The 16794-nt window shown below is 42.6% G+C and overlaps 2 protein-coding genes across 8 annotated transcripts in view; both read right to left on the reverse strand.

Annotated features, from left to right (window-relative positions):
* The window catches only part of LOC103384526 (ER membrane protein complex subunit 3-like), a 629629-nt gene that overhangs the window by 348572 nt on the left and 264263 nt on the right, over positions 1 to 16794 (reverse strand). The gene's annotated exons all lie outside the window — the stretch shown is intronic.
* Positions 29 to 16794, reverse strand: part of LOC103384500 (uncharacterized) — a 24731-nt gene continuing 7965 nt past the window's right edge. For 2 of the 5 annotated variants that reach the window (XR_003050943.1, XR_003050945.1), the window contains exons 2-26: positions 13188 to 13385; positions 10889 to 13109; positions 10616 to 10801; positions 10063 to 10183; positions 9853 to 9946; positions 9671 to 9757; positions 9260 to 9376; positions 9029 to 9127; positions 8793 to 8944; positions 8558 to 8696; positions 7690 to 7812; positions 7412 to 7609; positions 6607 to 7253; positions 6057 to 6494; positions 5517 to 5766; positions 5109 to 5198; positions 4628 to 4954; positions 4372 to 4542; positions 4105 to 4282; positions 3745 to 3861; positions 2612 to 2893; positions 2189 to 2427; positions 2016 to 2070; positions 1277 to 1892; positions 29 to 1226 (exon numbers count right to left, since the gene is read on the reverse strand). Coding sequence is in view for 2 of the 5 variants with exons in the window: in XM_025059641.1 (XP_024915409.1) it covers positions 2032 to 2070; positions 2189 to 2427; positions 2612 to 2893; positions 3745 to 3861; positions 4105 to 4282; positions 4372 to 4542; positions 4628 to 4954; positions 5109 to 5198; positions 5517 to 5766; positions 6057 to 6494; positions 6607 to 7253; positions 7412 to 7609; positions 7690 to 7812; positions 8558 to 8696; positions 8793 to 8944; positions 9029 to 9127; positions 9260 to 9376; positions 9671 to 9757; positions 9853 to 9946; positions 10063 to 10183; positions 10616 to 10801; positions 10889 to 13109; positions 13188 to 13385 (6513 nt within the window). In the remaining 3 variants the exon portion in view is untranslated. Of the gene's footprint in view, positions 1227 to 1255; positions 1896 to 2015; positions 2071 to 2188; positions 2428 to 2611; positions 2894 to 3744; positions 3862 to 4104; positions 4283 to 4371; positions 4543 to 4627; positions 4955 to 5108; positions 5199 to 5516; positions 5767 to 6056; positions 6495 to 6606; positions 7254 to 7411; positions 7610 to 7689; positions 7813 to 8557; positions 8697 to 8792; positions 8945 to 9028; positions 9128 to 9259; positions 9377 to 9670; positions 9758 to 9852; positions 9947 to 10062; positions 10184 to 10615; positions 10802 to 10888; positions 13110 to 13187; positions 13386 to 16794 lie in introns of those variants that run through there. The other 3 variants (XR_003050944.1, XM_025059641.1, XM_025059643.1) reach the window with 3 other exon arrangements.

Consider the following 16794-nt stretch of genomic DNA (forward strand, 5'->3'; position numbering starts at 1 on the left):
GTGTCGTCTTCAAAACTAAAATTATTTTTTAAGAAGCATAATTGACATTAGACCTTCAATTTAAAATGCAAATGAGTAGTAATACTAAAACGTATCCAATATTATTAACACCTAGTTAAAGTACAGCATAACAGAGCTATTGGAAATATATAAATATAAATATTATGAGCTCAAAAAAAGAAATCACCCTAACAAGTTTATTTTCTCATAAATTATGTATCATATATTAATAAATCAAATCTGTTCATGGATTTTAAATTACATTTCATAATTAAACAACAAAAGCCCAACACTGAAAAGAGTTTCTCTTCTTTGACTTTGTCGTCAAGACAGTTACAGGTTGTTACACTTTCACATCATTAAACAACAAAGGCCATTAAAACTGCTAACGAACACATTAGGGCTGAGCTCCTTAGTTTGCAGTTAGAAGAAATGTTTTAAAAATCTTTAAAAAAAATATTGAACTAAAATTAAATCAACAAAGTAAAGCTGATCAACAGGAAATAAGTCTCTAAAACACAAAAAGACGAAAAATCCTGAAGAGGATATTCAACAGGATATAAAACAGGACAACCTGTTACAAAGAAAGGTTTCTAAAAGAGTGTCTGTTCAACACTGAAATGAAGAAGTGTGGCACACTTACAAAATTATTACATCATCGCGTTGGTGCCATGTGTGAAAGATAACGGAGAGTTAAGACAGGATATCAAACCGAAAACCATTAAGCAACGAATAACTGAAAGAAGCAAACAAACAAATGAAGAAATAGAGAAAGAAAGATAATAAAGGAACAGAGACAAGCAAAGGAGAAAGGAATAAGAAGAGTGAGGAAATAAGGAAGAAAAACAGATATAAAAGATGAAAATAATAAGAGAAAAAGAGAGAGAGAGAGAGACAACAGCACATACTACACGTGGAAATAAATACAACTTACAGTTCAATCAGAAAATAAATGATAACAAAAACAGAAATGGGTTCCACACATTGCAAAGATTCAGTGGTTTACAGTGAAATAAAGAAATGGTCATTTTTATGTGAACTTGGAACACTGGTTACAATGACGATCACGACTGGACCCCGAATACAAGTAGTTGAACTGCCTGTGCTTTTTGAATTGTAACATAATGTGTTGAAAAGCTGTATGTAGAAATAACACATTGTCCAAACAAAGAAAAACAAAGAAAGGTGTCCTCTCTGTGATCAAAGTTTAAATTATAAATGGTCACCTGAAATGACTATATCTAGATATATCAAAGTTTAAATTATAAATAGTCACCTGAAATGACTATATCTAGATATAAATAAAATCATTTTCATGGAATCATTTCTCCATTTATAGTCAACTATGTTAGGTCTGTGTCTGCAGCAGCTCAGTCTTTGGCCTCAGGGTCATGTTAGTTATGGTTCCTTTGTGGTCACCAACACTGTTCAGCTGCATCTTCAGTGACACTTGGTCTGTTGGCAAATCACATGACAGTCTTCCTCCAAGGTCAGAACTGTGTCTCCTTTGTGTGTGTGGTCATGACGGAGAACAAACGGCCGTGTTTCTGTTGTATCACTCGTCAAACAAAACCTTTACAGGAAGTTTTTGCAAAATTCCAAACGTACTGTATTTCACGGCCAGAAACCACATCATTCAGTTACAGCAGCATGAAAGACACACAGTACCCTTCAAACTGTTTTTTCTTTCTTTCAAAATAACAGAGTCTGTGTACCACGGCTCTGTGATGGATATAGAAGAGTTCCAGTTTTACTGATTAATCAAAAAACAGAAGTGTGTGATAACCCCTGCCAATCACACCCCATGAGCTGACTGAACTGTCAGTCTGGTGATAAACCTCAGTGTGTCGCAATGTGACCAGACTTCATCAGTTCAGACTAAGACCAAGAATCTGCTGCCAAAATAAAAAACAGTTTAGACTCTGATGGTAAGATATGTTAAGAACTTGTTTCGATCTAGGTGTAGATCAGATTAGCTGGTTAGCTTTTTACTCAACTAAAGTCAAATGCCTCACCTCAGACATGGAAGAGTCAAACCTCTGTGGACTTTGAAATGATCATGTCATCACTCTGAAATGAAAGAAATAATGATTAAAAGAACATTCTCATAATGATGCTGAAGTATCACTGAATCACATGAGCTGAACTAGAACATTCTTACTTAGTATTATTGCACCTTCCCTCTTACCTGAGCTTTGACCAGGTGTGGGGGCTGCGGTGCAACGCCCAGTTTCTTTCTGCTAATCACAGGTGAATCATTTCTCCTCAGACTGGGGGTCTGACACAGCGATGGGCGGAGCTTTGGACACTGAGGAGCTAAAGAGGAGGAATTGTCGTCCACCGTGTCGACACCCGGGGCAGACAGGCAGCTGTGGTCTGACATACTGATGAGGTTGATGCATTCTGATGAGGACGTGGTGCTGTCAACTGAAGGAGAAACACCACCACCACAACAACAACAACAACAGTTCAACTAACACACAACCATCTACATGAAAAACAGACAGTGATCCACCGTCCAAAACATGAATGACAAGCTACATTTGTGAGATGTGGACCGGTCTGTGTGGGCCGGATAACAGCAATCATGTGCTGCGTGGGACCGACTCACTCAGAGGATGAAGTCTTTTCCAGTGTTCACAGTTATCGTGAAGATGCTGATGAAGATGATGACTGTTGAGCTCATTATCCATCAAAGCATCATGTGAAGAGCAGAGAGTAGGACTTGGTTCTACTCCCTGTGACAGATTCCCAGGATAACCAGCAGGGGGCAGTGAGCCCCTGCCAGAAGAGGAAGACGATTGGCTTAGGGTGGTGGAGGCCGTGCTACCTGAGCCAATAGAGTGTGGCCGTGGAAAGTCTAGGCTCCTGTGTGAACAACATGCCACAGGGACTGACGACACACAGATAGATTTCATCAATGAAAAAAGGATGCGCTGAGTCAGTGAGCTGTGAGGACATAAGCGTGACTGACAAAAAATGTAGTAACACTGACAGCTTTGTCAAGGTTGAGCGTACAACAAAATGGTCAATGATTGACAGGTTCAGTGTGTAAGTAAAAAACTGCAGGAAGACAAAAGACAACTCCCATCAAGACCCCTTTGACATCACATTAAATAATGTCCCCGATGCATTTGGTAAATATTTGACAACTTGTTTTTCTCTCTCTGTAATTTCATTCTGTTTCAGTTAGTTTATTTTCCTGGTTTGTGTATTTGAAAACTGTAAATACCCATAAGTCTTAAAGCAACTTTGATAATCACATAAAGATCTTAGAAATTTAGCCTAAAAAACTTGGAGTGAAAAAGACAATATATATAAAAAACCCAGGTGAAACTAAAAGTTAGCCAAAGTACGTTCAAGCTAAACTCAACCTAGCAAGAAAGACAGAAAATAATCTAATAGATAACATTATTCACAAAATGATTCAAATGAAGCCCCTTTTAAAAATGTTTCTTTTTTTACCCCATCTAAAGCTTTGTTACAGTGAGTTTAAAGCTCCATGCTACTGTTAGCCAGACACCTGCTGATTCTGGTTTCAAATGTTATTTATTCCACAGTCTAAGACAAACAGAGCCAAGGCTGCAGTGCATTACTTCAAATAACTCCAGCTGAAGTATCGGAGTGTGGTCCAGTGTTAAACCTGGTGATGGATGAACATCTAAGACACAATCTTTCACTCACAGATGACGTTAGCGTAGCTCGTGTGGCTCAGCTGGATTCTCAGCATGTTCATCTACTTACTTCTCCCAGGCAGAACACAGTTGACGGCTCGGTCACAGATCGCAGCATCACTGGGCTGAATGTCCATGAAAGGTTTGCGGCCCATTCCCATAAAGACCCTCTCCTGCATACGCAGCTCTGTAATCCACATCATGTACTGTTGAGGTGCTGAACTGTACACCAGTGCAGAGGACAACGCTAATATTTCTTGCTCTTTAAATTTCCTATTTGGACCTGTACTGCACCACTGCTAAAACTGCACAAGAAAAGTAATACTTATTAAGTATTTTCCAACCTGGGGAAGGAAACTTCCAAACACACATTCCATCTGTGTTACAATGACAATAAAGACAGATGACATAGTAACATGAATATAATCACCTCTGCTGTGAGCAGCCTGATCCCAAAGGATTCTCTCCAGGTCGGTGGTCCAGGCTTTCTTCCCCTCCATGCTGGTGGCTTTCAGGGTGTACGTGTCCTCACTCTTCCTCCTGCGGAACCAAATCTCAAAACACAGGCTGCCCACGACAGAGTTATGAGTCATGCCGATGTCACTGGTCTGAGAGAGAAAACACAGAGTTAAATGTCACTGATTACAATCACATCACCACACCTCAGACTCCACGGTGGTCTCCTCCGCACGCTCACCTTGAAAGACTGCTTGTAAACGTAGACGTCATTGCCAACATCAGTCTTCTTTGTCTTGCTGAATAGGATTAGATCTTCAAAAAGAAAGACGCGGCGGACACATTTCTTCTTTCTGAAGAAAACTGTGAACTCATCTTGGCGAATCAGCTGACCCTGCTCCTTCAAATTCACCTGGAAGAACAAAGGGGAAAAAGCAAACCTTAGTTGTTCTTTCATCAACGATGAACGCTCTATAACTCAACTTCCTGTGTCTTACGTCACAGTCCCTAATGGCATCCATGGTCAGCAAATCGTTGCCGTGACGCATCTGAAACCGCACCAGGTCTGCAGCGCTCTGGATCTCCGCCCTCTCCCGCTCCCGCTCACCGCTCGTCAGATCAGGTACATAAGCACCTGGACCACACACATTCTGTGTGCTCACTGAAGGCCTGAGCAAACGATCCTGGATCATGTCTTTCGGTCTGTATGATCCGGCCAAAGCCAACATGTCCTGCAACAGGAGACTGTACTTGCTGATCCTCTGGATGGGCCGCAGCAGGTACGACGAGAGGTCCATCATGTCCCCCAGCTCCTGCTGCTTCCTCTGTCAGGGAGAAACCACAATTATACCAACTGATTTACCCAAACTGAGGGAGAGCTTCTGGACCTGGACTGTTGGCTAAAGAACATAATCGGAATAATAACAGAGCGGTAACTGGTACGGAGGGTAAAAAGAAATACAGGAAGTCAAACCAAACCTTGAAGATGTCATGGCGACGGTGCAGGATGAGGGCATCTGACTGAGGCTTGTTCTTACTGTACAGAGCGTACAGACCAAAACTTTCACTCTGTTAAAAAAAAAAAAGTAAACCAAATTGGAATGTTCAAATGTCAGTTTACATCTGAGATCTGTAACTTTCAACACTGACAATTTTTAAAAATAATTTTACCACTAAATAAAAAGTGCTGATGTTGTACACAGTGTCAGACAGAGTTTGTTTTAAGGGGACAGTGCAATTTCATAAAACACATGATTACACATGGTTACAAAAGCCAGAGTTAACCAGAAGGCTAGTTTTACAGAACTCTTTTGATCCAACAAAGAAGTGAGTGGTAGGTGTAGTTTTCTACCAAATTCAAATATCAAATATGGTGTACGGACTCACATGTCTCAGAAAGCAGCGGGCCACCATGGCCGGTTCCCTCTGACACTCCTCCAACTCTGGCAGAAAGTAGTGACTGTGGAAGTTATGCAGCTTCTCCAGGTTTCCAAAGATGATGCCTCTCTTGCCCCTAAGATCTTGGGGAATGTCTTGTCTGTCCAGCAGAGGGAAGTAGTGAGTCAAGATGTAATTCAGTGAGCGGACATACTCCCTCTCTGTGACCACCAGCTCTTCCAGCACCCGCTGCAGCCTCCTGAGACCACAAAGACCAACAGATGTTGATTCAATTTCCTGAACACTACATGGACGTACAATAAAGAAGAAAAAAAAGCTTTAAATTTGAATATGAAATTACATTTATTTACAGTTTTAAGCAAGAAAAACAACACCACCTACCACTCTTCATTGTTAGCTTAAGAAGAGAAAACATTAATTTAATCTTAGTGAGCTTCATCAAGTTCTTTCAGTCAATGTGTTGATAATATTTCTATGACAAAATAATCATCAGATAAACAGTTACAGCAATAAAATGAATGAACTTACAGGGCAGTGCTGGAACTCTCCTGTGTATTTGTCAGACAAAACGTCCCTTCGTATCTCCTCACAGGCAGACTGGAGCATGACGTCCTCTCACCTCCTGCTGCTCCTTTCTCACTCATACAGGAGTCCTGTGAGCAGAAGCTCCCGTGGCGGGAGATCTGGAACTTCTGCGCCTCCTTCAGGATCCGACATGACGGCTGACCGTGGTGAGAACAGGACGATGGTGATCGAACGCCCTGCTCTGGAGGAGTGGAGGAGCCCGCTGTGGCTACTGCTGTGGTGCATGAGTCCTGGCTAATGGACCTGGCCTTGAGTCCACGTGCCCATGGAAACCACTGGCAGCCAACGGTGTGGGACTGGGACAGAGCAGCGGCGTCTCGTTCTCTCCTCGCTCTGCTGGACTGTCTCCTCCTCACTTCTCGTTCTGTTCCCCTTGTTGATCTATAAGAAAATTGTGTTATTTTTATTTTCTATCTACACCTTTTGTAACATGGACATCTTTTAAATGTTTCTTTTCCATAAAAAAAATGCCAATGTCTGTGGAGATTCCTACTTGTTAGGCGACTGTGGAGTGGCCTTTGACCCCTGGCTTGTTCCGGCATCACTGTTCTCCTCAGGTTTGATGATGATGTTGCAGCAGGCAATATTTGTTGAATTTGTGTTGTTGCTTCCCATCAGTGGCTTCCTCTTCCCTAAATCTACAACTCCTGCCACAAAGTCCTCCCACTGAGGATGCTGAGTCCCAGGGATGGACTGTACCACCAGATTCTGACCACTAGGTGATGTTGTCGTACTAGTAGTGCTCACGACATCAATATAGTGACATTCACACGGTTGGTTAGATTCTGGGTTCTGCTGAGCATCCTGTATTCTCTCCTGAAGCTGCTGTTGGGCCTCCTGACACCTCAGCCAGGCCACATTCCACACCCTCATTCCTCTGGATCCGTGGAGGCCACTGGCCTGAACTTTTATCTCCTGAAATTTCTCTAGGCTGAACTGAAGAAACCTGTCCTGAAAATCCAGGAGCTTGTCCTTGTCATTGGCCGACACATCGGTAGAGACTTGAGTGGTGCCTGGTGCTTTAGAGTTGGACGGACAAAGGGAGTTGTTGGCTATTTCTTGACTCTGACATTGTGTCAGCCGAGGGTTTGTTGGTCTCTGATCCAAGTAATCTATGCATTCATTGGCCAATGTCACTGCCTGAAAAAAAACCCCACTTTAGTCTATAAAATAAAAGCCCCAAAACTAAGCTCTTCAATTAATACACTAATAATAATAATAATAAAAATAATAATTAGTGATCAAATAAATATAACATGTTTCAGGATTATGTGTCCTTCACTTTACTTTATACAAACCTGCTCACAAAAATCACACACGTTGACCATGATCTGCAGATCTCTGCCACAGACTTCTGCCCTACAGAGAAATTTCTCCAGGTCTGATCTGAAGGCTTGGACAAAAGACTTGAATGTCTCTGTCTCAGAGTAGGAGGAACCGCTCCGCTGCAGATGCTCTGCCTCCGACACTAATGACATGGCATGATGTCTACGATCCTGAGGATGGAGAAGAACGTGATCAAACGGATCAGAAAATGTGCGCAGATGAGAATCAAGAGAATCAAACTGGGCCTCACGTTAGCTTCAATAAGGAAACCAGTGAAGCTGTTGAGTATTTGCTCCAGTCTGTCTCCAGATTCGTCAACCGACTCAGCCTCCAGCAGGTGGCGCTCTCCTTCTACATTATACCACTGCTGCATCTGTGGTAGGGACAGAGAAATGCAAAACTTTTCTTTTTCTCTTTGTCCCTGGAATTTCTTAGCGATATCTCTGTTCACTGCAAAAGGAACAGGAAGTGCCAAATGTCCCATTTCAAAATTAAAATGATCCCTTGTAACTGCAGTGATCCCCAACACAGAGAGATCATTAGGTGTGCTGTGGAAAATTGTCCAATGTCACTTAATTGTTCTCAAAACTATTATTGATTTATTGCAAATATTTCTTCTTTGTTCATCAATGTGTGACGGGCAGAGCAGTTAAATCCTCTTCTGCTAGGTGGCAGCAGATGGATATTAAAACTAAAGACAAATAATCAGAGCTGAAGAAGATATTTGTGTATGTCTTTCTTCAATTCCTAACTGAAACAGACCAAGATTTTAGACAATTAAAAGGTCATTTAAACCAGAATATTATTGTATTTCATTACATGTACTTTTGGTGAGATTGTTGTGTTGTGTTCCGTGAGGTTTTTCCTGATGATATATATGGGTTGAAAAAAAGGTTAAAAAACACTGATATACTGTGTTTGCTAATCATAGAATAATTAGCATTTTTTAAAGCACAGGTTTGACACAATCATGGAATGATTTTTTTTTTTAGAAATCACATGTAACAATGTAACATATACTAATAATCAAAGAAAAAAACCTCAAAGAAAATTAAATAAACTAAAAACCTTTTTTTTTTTTCACCTTCACGATTCTTAAGTAGTGTACAGTCACGTACCTGAGTGAAGTGATCTTCCATCCCTCTGAGCTGTTTCAGGTATTCCAGGTGTTCCAAAGACACATTGGAATTGTGCACCAGGATGTGAACCTGCTCCTCCATGTGATTGTAGAGGCTGGTCACTGAGTCCACAGCATCACTGTCATTAATAAAGTCATTAATACCGTTTAGTTACACTTTTTAGTGTAATCTTATCCACATATCTTGAACATATGTTGTTGTGGTAACTGTTTACCTCAGGCTGTCACAGTGAGGATATTTCAGATCACTCTCCCTCCTCAGTCTGGCCAGGATGGAACCACCCTCCCTCTGCAGACTGACCAACTTACTCTCCTCCAGCACATCCTTCATCAGAGTCTTCTGGTCCATCATGCATTGCTGCACATTCTGTCGGTGAAAAAAAAACAACATTTATATGAAATAATTTTGAAATATAAACTAATCCTTTATTCAGTTCAAGTGTTTACTTACCTGAACGGTGTCTGTTCTTTGGGGTTCTTCTAATTTTCTGATGGTACTTAGCAGCAGGCCGGACGCCTCATGAAGATCAGACACGAAGGGGAAGAGTTTCTGGACAATGAGAAATGAGGATTACGGTTCACTGTAAGCAGTAGAGACAGGAACTTTTATATGGAGTTATTTTAAAGAGGAGGGTGGAGTAAGATAGGAACAAACAGGAGTGTACTGAGGTGGTGCTCTGACCTGATGCAGCTCCAGCCAGTCGAGGTGGCTGTGACACAGGGAACCATCCAGATGGGAGCTGAGATGACTCACCTCCACCAGCTTCAGCAAGGCTTTCATAGAAGACACAGTGACAGTCTGCTCAAGGGAACACACATCAACGTAAGAAAAACATGTTCACATAGCTACGCAACAAAAAGAAGTTTGAACGTGTGCTAACGTGAAGCATTACAGATCCAAACTCACAAAATAAAAGCTACAGTTACAGAGATAACTGCAGAAATTCTTTTGTTCTTAACTGGTCCTTTGGGAATAGCTTCACAAGGTCACTGGTTAATTACCAGTACTATAGAATTCGTTTTTACTTTTGTAAGTGCCAATCCAGTAATATAAAATCAACATTTATGATGTAAGGTATCAAAATATACTCACCTGAATTCCAGGACATCTCTCTGCTCCCCTGCTGGTGTCTTTACTCACCAGCAGCACCACACTGTTTAACACCTGAGGGCTCTGCTCCTGCAACAGTCCAAAAAAAAATGATAAAGACAAATGAGCTACGAGGTTGTTTTATTCATTTTCATTCAATCAACAGGTAAAATTACATTACTTACCTGAAGGGTCATCAAAGCTTGATACAGCTGTGGCTGAGGATTTGTCTTCCTTCCGTCAAAAATAAGTGTCATCCCAGCTTCTCTGATTTCTCTCCTGCAAAGACAAAACGGCCGAAATACAGCAAAAGAACAACAAAGAGATCCCACAACCGCCGGTAAAGTACAGTCAGTCTGACTTTGTTGTTTGGATACTGACATACTGTACTGTACCTGGTGATTAAGTGGAAGTAGAGCAGCATCTGACAGATCTGCTGCCTCGTTACAGCTGATCTCCATCCAGGGTGCTCACCATAGAGTTCAACTATGGGCCTACCTGTCCTGTCTCTGCCACCTGGTGGACAAAAGAACACTTGGAAATATTGTTCTCTAGTGACTACAAAAAAGCAACATATATATATTATATATATATACAGTACATATATACACATATATACACATACATATATTCATATATATAAAAAAGCAACTCTTCAACAAAAAATGATTTGTAGTAAAATGCATAATTAAAACTGTTAATAATGAGAGATATTCTTTGGTCGTTGACTATGTACACCAGGTTTAGTTCACTTTTACTGAGTTAACATTTTAAAATATTTTTGTCAATTTTTTTCCACATTTTTGCTAACTCTTAGCTATTCTTGTTCTATTATAGTATATACAGTATATATATATATTCAGGGTGAATAGTGAACAAAACCTGTTCACATGTGAACTAATCACAACACGCCTGGAGGCCGTGCCTCAAAGGGTCAAATAGTCCTACCTGTGAGAGATGCGACTCCCAAAAAGAGAGGGTGGGCCCCGGGGTCTGGAGGTCCTAATGGGAGGTGATGTGGTCTGGGAGCAGCAGAGACAGGATGGAAAATCTTCTGTGTTCCTTCAGCTGATGGTGGAACTGCCTGAGATGAGGTCTCAATCTGCTGACAGGTTCTACTGGTCGGTGACACATCTGTAGGAAACAGGTGTCAATGAAATGCTTCTAAAACAGCTTTTCATGAATTAGAAATGAGTGACTGGAGCAGTAGGTGCACCGTACCTGGGACGACCGTCCTCCTCCTGCTCATCTTGGGTGAAACCAGCCCGAAGGCTGTGCTGTTCTTACATTTGACCACATGTAGCTGAGGAACCTCAGCACAGGAGTTCTTACTCTCCTTCCTCCGGACGTTCCGACCTTCAACAATGACCACTTCACACTTCTCAGACGTATCCACCACTGTGGTGGACAGGGAGGAACATCTGCCGTCAGACACAGATTCTGGCCGGTTCTGTGAAGCCATGGCAGACTTGGAAAATGTAGGACTCGTCCTTAAACAGTTAGGTACGGTACGTAATCTTTCCTGAGGCGTCCCTGAAGTTTCACTTGGATCAAACTGTAATCCAGGATGTTTGGCACAGCGCACATGTGACTGTTGAGGACTGTTTGAACTAGACAAATCCTCGGGGTTTATTTCTTTTCCTGTTTCGGAGTATTTTTCATTCCCATGTTTGGCAGAGTTTGTCTCCACTGGGTCCCTGAGAGCCAGACAGTGTTTGATGGTCAGCTGGTCAGGCAGATCACTGTATTTCATTGTATTTGCTTCCATGTACTCCAGACTTTGTGGGTCTCTTGCTCTCCAATAGTGAGCAGTGTTTTGTTCGCCCGACTCTTTACAAATGTCACCTATTAAAGTTGGCTGCTGGTTGATTCCAGCATCACACCACACTCCTTGGACACTACACCACGGACCCTCAGTTTCAGTCCCTGGTGGCCTGTGTCTGTCAACATACGGAGAGGAGTCCCCGTCCTCCTCCAACACAGTCGACATATTTCCTCTCCTTATCTCCTGCCCAAAAGCCACAGGGTTCTTAATAGCAGCCTGGTACGAATCCCTGTATCTGCACCTGAGCTCCTGAGGTTGAGGAACCTTTCCGATTTGTCTCCTTTTCATGCACGGAGTGCAGGGTTTCTCTGAGAATCGAACGGTGCGGACGCACTGGGAGGGTTCAACAGGGTCGAGTTGAGTCCGGTGTGACTGGGAATGATGTGGAGCAGAGGGACATCCTGTCTCTGTGGACAGGGTGGGCGCAGGAGCCTCTGAACGATGAGGATTATAGGGTTGTGGATGTGGATGGAATTGCATGTGCGCTGGTGACTGTTCCTGATGTGTCAGGAGTGTGTTTGTCCGCCTCCCTGACGGTCTAAATGACTCCAGCTGTGCACGGGGCTGCATCTGTGCAGGTCTCTGAGGGCAGATCTGTATTTGTGCTTCCATTGGCGTTTGCACCACAGACTTCTGCTGTTCACACTGTGCTTTAGAAAACAGCATTGTTGCCTGCATGATATCTATATACTCTCCTCCTGCAGCAGCCTGGCTCTGAGGCACACTCTGGTTTATATCTCGCAGGTGTGTGATCGTGTCCTTTTCTCTCACAATATTTTCATTAACAAGACTCTTGTCAGCACATTTGGCTAAATCTTCACACACAGGCTGATATGCACTCGTTGTTGTCACTGGTTCTGACCCAGTAACACGACTGTCCCATGTATTTGGTGACACCCAGCCTATAGGCTTTGGCTCTGCGTCAGTGTCTTTTAATCTGACCAGTTTGGATGAAGACGTTCCACTGGTACCAACCAGACACAGAGACACTGCAATACCGTGCTTGGCTGGACTTATTCTGGTCTCCACTGTGAAAGCAGGGGGCTGTGCAGAGGTCGATGAAAGTGAATTCTGAACAGTCACATTACACTGTGTTGGTGCAGACTCTTTAGTATGGGGAAGAGAAAACAAACCGTGGGAGGAATCTTTGGAAAAATTAGGAAGAGAGGAAGTAAGTGAAGGCTGTGGAGGAGGAAACGAAGGAGAAACAGAGGCCATACTACTTCCAACACACTGTGGCACCTCCACAAACTCAGGAACAGCCACCTTTTCCCATGGCAGCCTCACTATGCCCTGCTCTGTGGCAACGAGGTACTGGCGGAGTGGAGCTCCATGTCGGCCCTGGTTGATGTCCTTCAACCAGTCGGAGCTGAATAAACAAGGACAGTGTGTTTCAGGAATGGGAGTCTCCTCAACTAATTCCACCGCCAGTCCCTCCTCCTCCAGGAGGCTGCAGATCACGATACGTGCTGATTGGTCACAGAATGGCGCCACCTTTAGGTAGAAATCACCAGGTTGAAGAAGCAGGGGGTTGATGGGAGCCAGGTGGATGACAACTTGGTCACGTAAACAAAGGGGCCATCCTTCACAGAGGAAGAGAAGGTCAGAGTACAGAGCCTGGAAGGACAAGGGCAGTTTTAGTGTTGAGGGTCAAGAAGGTCTGGAGCAGACTGGTTATATAAGGCAGTCACTCACACATGCAGCCTGCCGCACAGTGTCTAAGATGTGCTTGGCCGGAACCAGAAAGTCCAGCAGGCACCGCAGAGCGTCTCCCTTATAGCGACTGTCGATGAGCTGGAAGAGCTGACTGAGCAGAGTGGGGGCGGTCGCTTCGAACGGCGGGTACAGCTCCGATAGAAGTTTCTGGATGGAGGTTTCCAGAGAATCAAGACTCTGAAAAAAAAACAGCAAAAGAACATAGGGTTGAGAAAAAGTATCATAAAAGTACGATGACTCACAGTTTCTACTCAGAGGCCTCGTCCTCGACCTAACGACCTGCTGAGAGAATGGCTCCACAAACACAAACAACTCAAGTGTGCTCACCGTCAAACCAACAGTCAGTCAGTCTGACAGCAAATATCCAAGTAAACACAGAGTGTGATGGCTGCTCTCAAGGCCAGCTAGCCTCCTGGTTTTTGGTTTCACATTCCCTTTGACCTGAACTCATGGCCCGACACCCACTTTTAGGACCTGCTTTATTTAGACCTCAGGGGTTAATGTATATTCATGCATGCACCGAGTCTCTGTGCAGCAGGAAGGTTGATGCGTAAATGTCACTGCATTGTAGGAATGTTGGTGTGCTGTTTTCTTCTTCAACTATGTGTAGTATGGGATTACAGCAGTGTCAGGTTGGGGGCAACGAAGCACTTGGACGGTTGAAGAGATTTAGTCTCACTTAGATGCAGCTTGTGCTTCTCATTCTTATTATTATTTTATACCAAACCAGCTCAACTGTCAATTGAATATTAACAAGACAAAATGTTGATCTTTTTTCCCCATAATTGCTTCTCCATGAGTCAAAGATTCTCAGCTGCAGTGATGAGGAAAGACAAACAGATATGAGAGATGGAAGGAGATAGGGGCGTGGCAGAGCGGGATGAAATATGTCCCTTCAGACCAGTATGTGTTCACTGCCCCTCCAGCCTGGGATCTGTTCTACTCTACTCTGCACTTTTTAAAATACAACCACAGCTTTGCTGTTTTTTTAATTAGACACTTACAGGATTATTATCGTATACTTTCAAACAAAATGTTTTTTTTTTTCCAGTAACAGCCTGTTGACCCGTCATCTCATCCTGTTATTATCATCATCCTAAACTAAACTGTGACTCAGTCAATGTGCAGAAAGGTCACAGTGACTCACGACTTTTGTAGTTGTTGACTGTCCACACCCGGCTGTGGTCAAACATAGTGACGGTCAATGAGATAACACTGCCGCAGTTAGCCATTAGCTGCATCACTCTAATGTTAGAAACTTCACCACACTGTATATTTTGAGCTTTTATGCTGCTTTACCAGTACCAGGTGTGTACTATCCTTCGTGGTGTTCTGTGACCGAAGGCAATGACACTGTGTGTTTTGGGAAGACGTCTAATATTAGCTACAGTGAACGACTCTGAAGTCATCGGATCAGTTCAGAAAAAAATATGAGTATTACACATTAAATTGAGGAAATGAGGAAATGTGCCTTTAACCCATCACTGTAGTGAGCAGCTCAAGCTCAGTGGAACCTGGTGGAGTCAAACCTGCAAAGTCCTTGACCACCAAGCCACCACTGCCCCAGTTGTCACTGATACCAATGCACATGTTGATAAGGTCTGTCAATGATGTCACAGGATTTTATTATATCATCAACAATAATGTGTTTTTTACTTCTTTTTTTTCATAAAAAAACAAACACAAAATAAGACGGTATGCTTGTCACTGAATGGTGGAGATAATGGAATATTGATAAAGTATAATTAAAACTCTCCTACAAAAAAAAAAGAAATATGAAACAAAAACAAGGCTGAAATTGAGCCCCGACACTAACCTTTTACTAAATGTTAGGCTGTAAAACCCCTGCATGCTTTGTTGTTCGTTAGTGTGTTTTATGGCTGTGTTTATGTGTGTGTGTCTGTTCCCAGTATGAGTGAGCTGCATGGACTCCTCGCTCCGCTTCGGCGCAGCATACTGCTGCTGCAGATTCACACGGCTCTATATAAACACCCAGATCAGCCACTGAAATAAATGACGACGCTCACATTACTGTGGATAAGATGTCCCAGCGTGGGAGCTGAGGACAGTTTGAATATCTCCGTCCAGTATCATTATGAAGCAGAAATAGTCTTTTCACATTCCTGACGTCAAGCAGTTTCCTGCCCAGACAAGTTCAACATTTTTACTGTGGAGAAATGAAATGAAAGTCCCGTCCCTCAGTGTGTTTGTAATTGTTTGATTTTTATGGCATAAAGATTGATGATTGATTATATTTTATTATGAAGGAATCAATTACACATCTGTGTTGTACAGCAAAAAACACAGACAAGAACAAACATCAAAACCTGAATATTGTTGTTCCACATTATGTTTTTCCCCAAACATTTGTAGCGGGTAGAATTATTACAAAAGAACTCTAAAAGACACTTATTATAAAAATATTATATTGAGAATGGTATTAAATTCTAACATCTCTAACGTCTTTTTTTTATCACTAAAAAACTTTCACTGTTTAAAATGTTTGGTATATTTTCTCCACAGGTTAAACTGATTTAATCAACAACATCTATTATTTTTATCCATGAAGGCTAAACCACTTACCAAAGGGTGTGAGTCGATGCCGGCTGACCAAAGACGGAGCCGTCCAGTTAGCCTAACCCTTAGCCTGCCTGGGTGAGGACTGTGGGAAGAAGCTCAGGCGGCTACGCAGAGGAAAACCACATTCAGGTGGAAAACATTTAGGCCGACACTTGTTCTTCACCTGTATATGTATATACATATACATATAACATTCTAATCCCATTTAGAGGAAAACAGAAGACACTATTCTTTTAAGGGAATGATTCATGTGGAAAGCACCAGTGATCGACTGCTACAATGTCCAACAACAGCTTGGATAACGGTGAGTTAAATCACACACTACTTTAATCAAAAGTGCGGAGTTGCCATGCCTCCTTAAAAAAATAAAAAATAAAACTGACAAATGTGTTGTTTTTTCCAAACACAGATTCATAAATGTCATCAGGACACACAGCTGTCACCAAAGTGTTGATGTGAACAAAAACAGCTCCAGACCTTTTACCTCAAATTGTCCAGTGACCCCAGGTCACAAACCTCGAACTGAAACCCACCAAGTTGTCACAAACAGGCTGAGTGGAGATGAAGTTCACGGGCATGAGACGGACGGACGTTATACTTTGCAACTGCACAGGGATTTACAGGGCTGGAAGGCAAACACTAATCATGGCAGCCTGGATCAGCAGGGCGGTTTGAAGGTGGCAGTAAAGTGGCAGTCGGCGGCTGAGAGGCCGGTGTTTAAGTCATCAGACTAACATGGGGATGCTGTGAATGAGCGCTGACTGTGAACGCATCTTAAACTCTTCATACGTGAGTGAATCTCATGAGAGAGTGTGTGCAGAGAGTGTTATTATGTCAAAGTGTGGCTTGGCTTTCACTGACACAAACAACTTATCCGTGGTCGGAGCGCAGCTGTGCTAAACCGAGACCAACTGGAACCCATGGATATCACAGCAAAACAAACAGGCAAGTGAGGTCAGATACAAAAAAATAAAAACTGAATAAATATTTACAATATGGACAAAAA

Source organism: Cynoglossus semilaevis, chromosome 10 (assembly GCF_000523025.1).
Source record: "Cynoglossus semilaevis isolate Cse_v1.0 chromosome 10, Cse_v1.0, whole genome shotgun sequence".
Lineage (NCBI taxonomy): Eukaryota > Metazoa > Chordata > Actinopteri > Pleuronectiformes > Cynoglossidae > Cynoglossus > Cynoglossus semilaevis.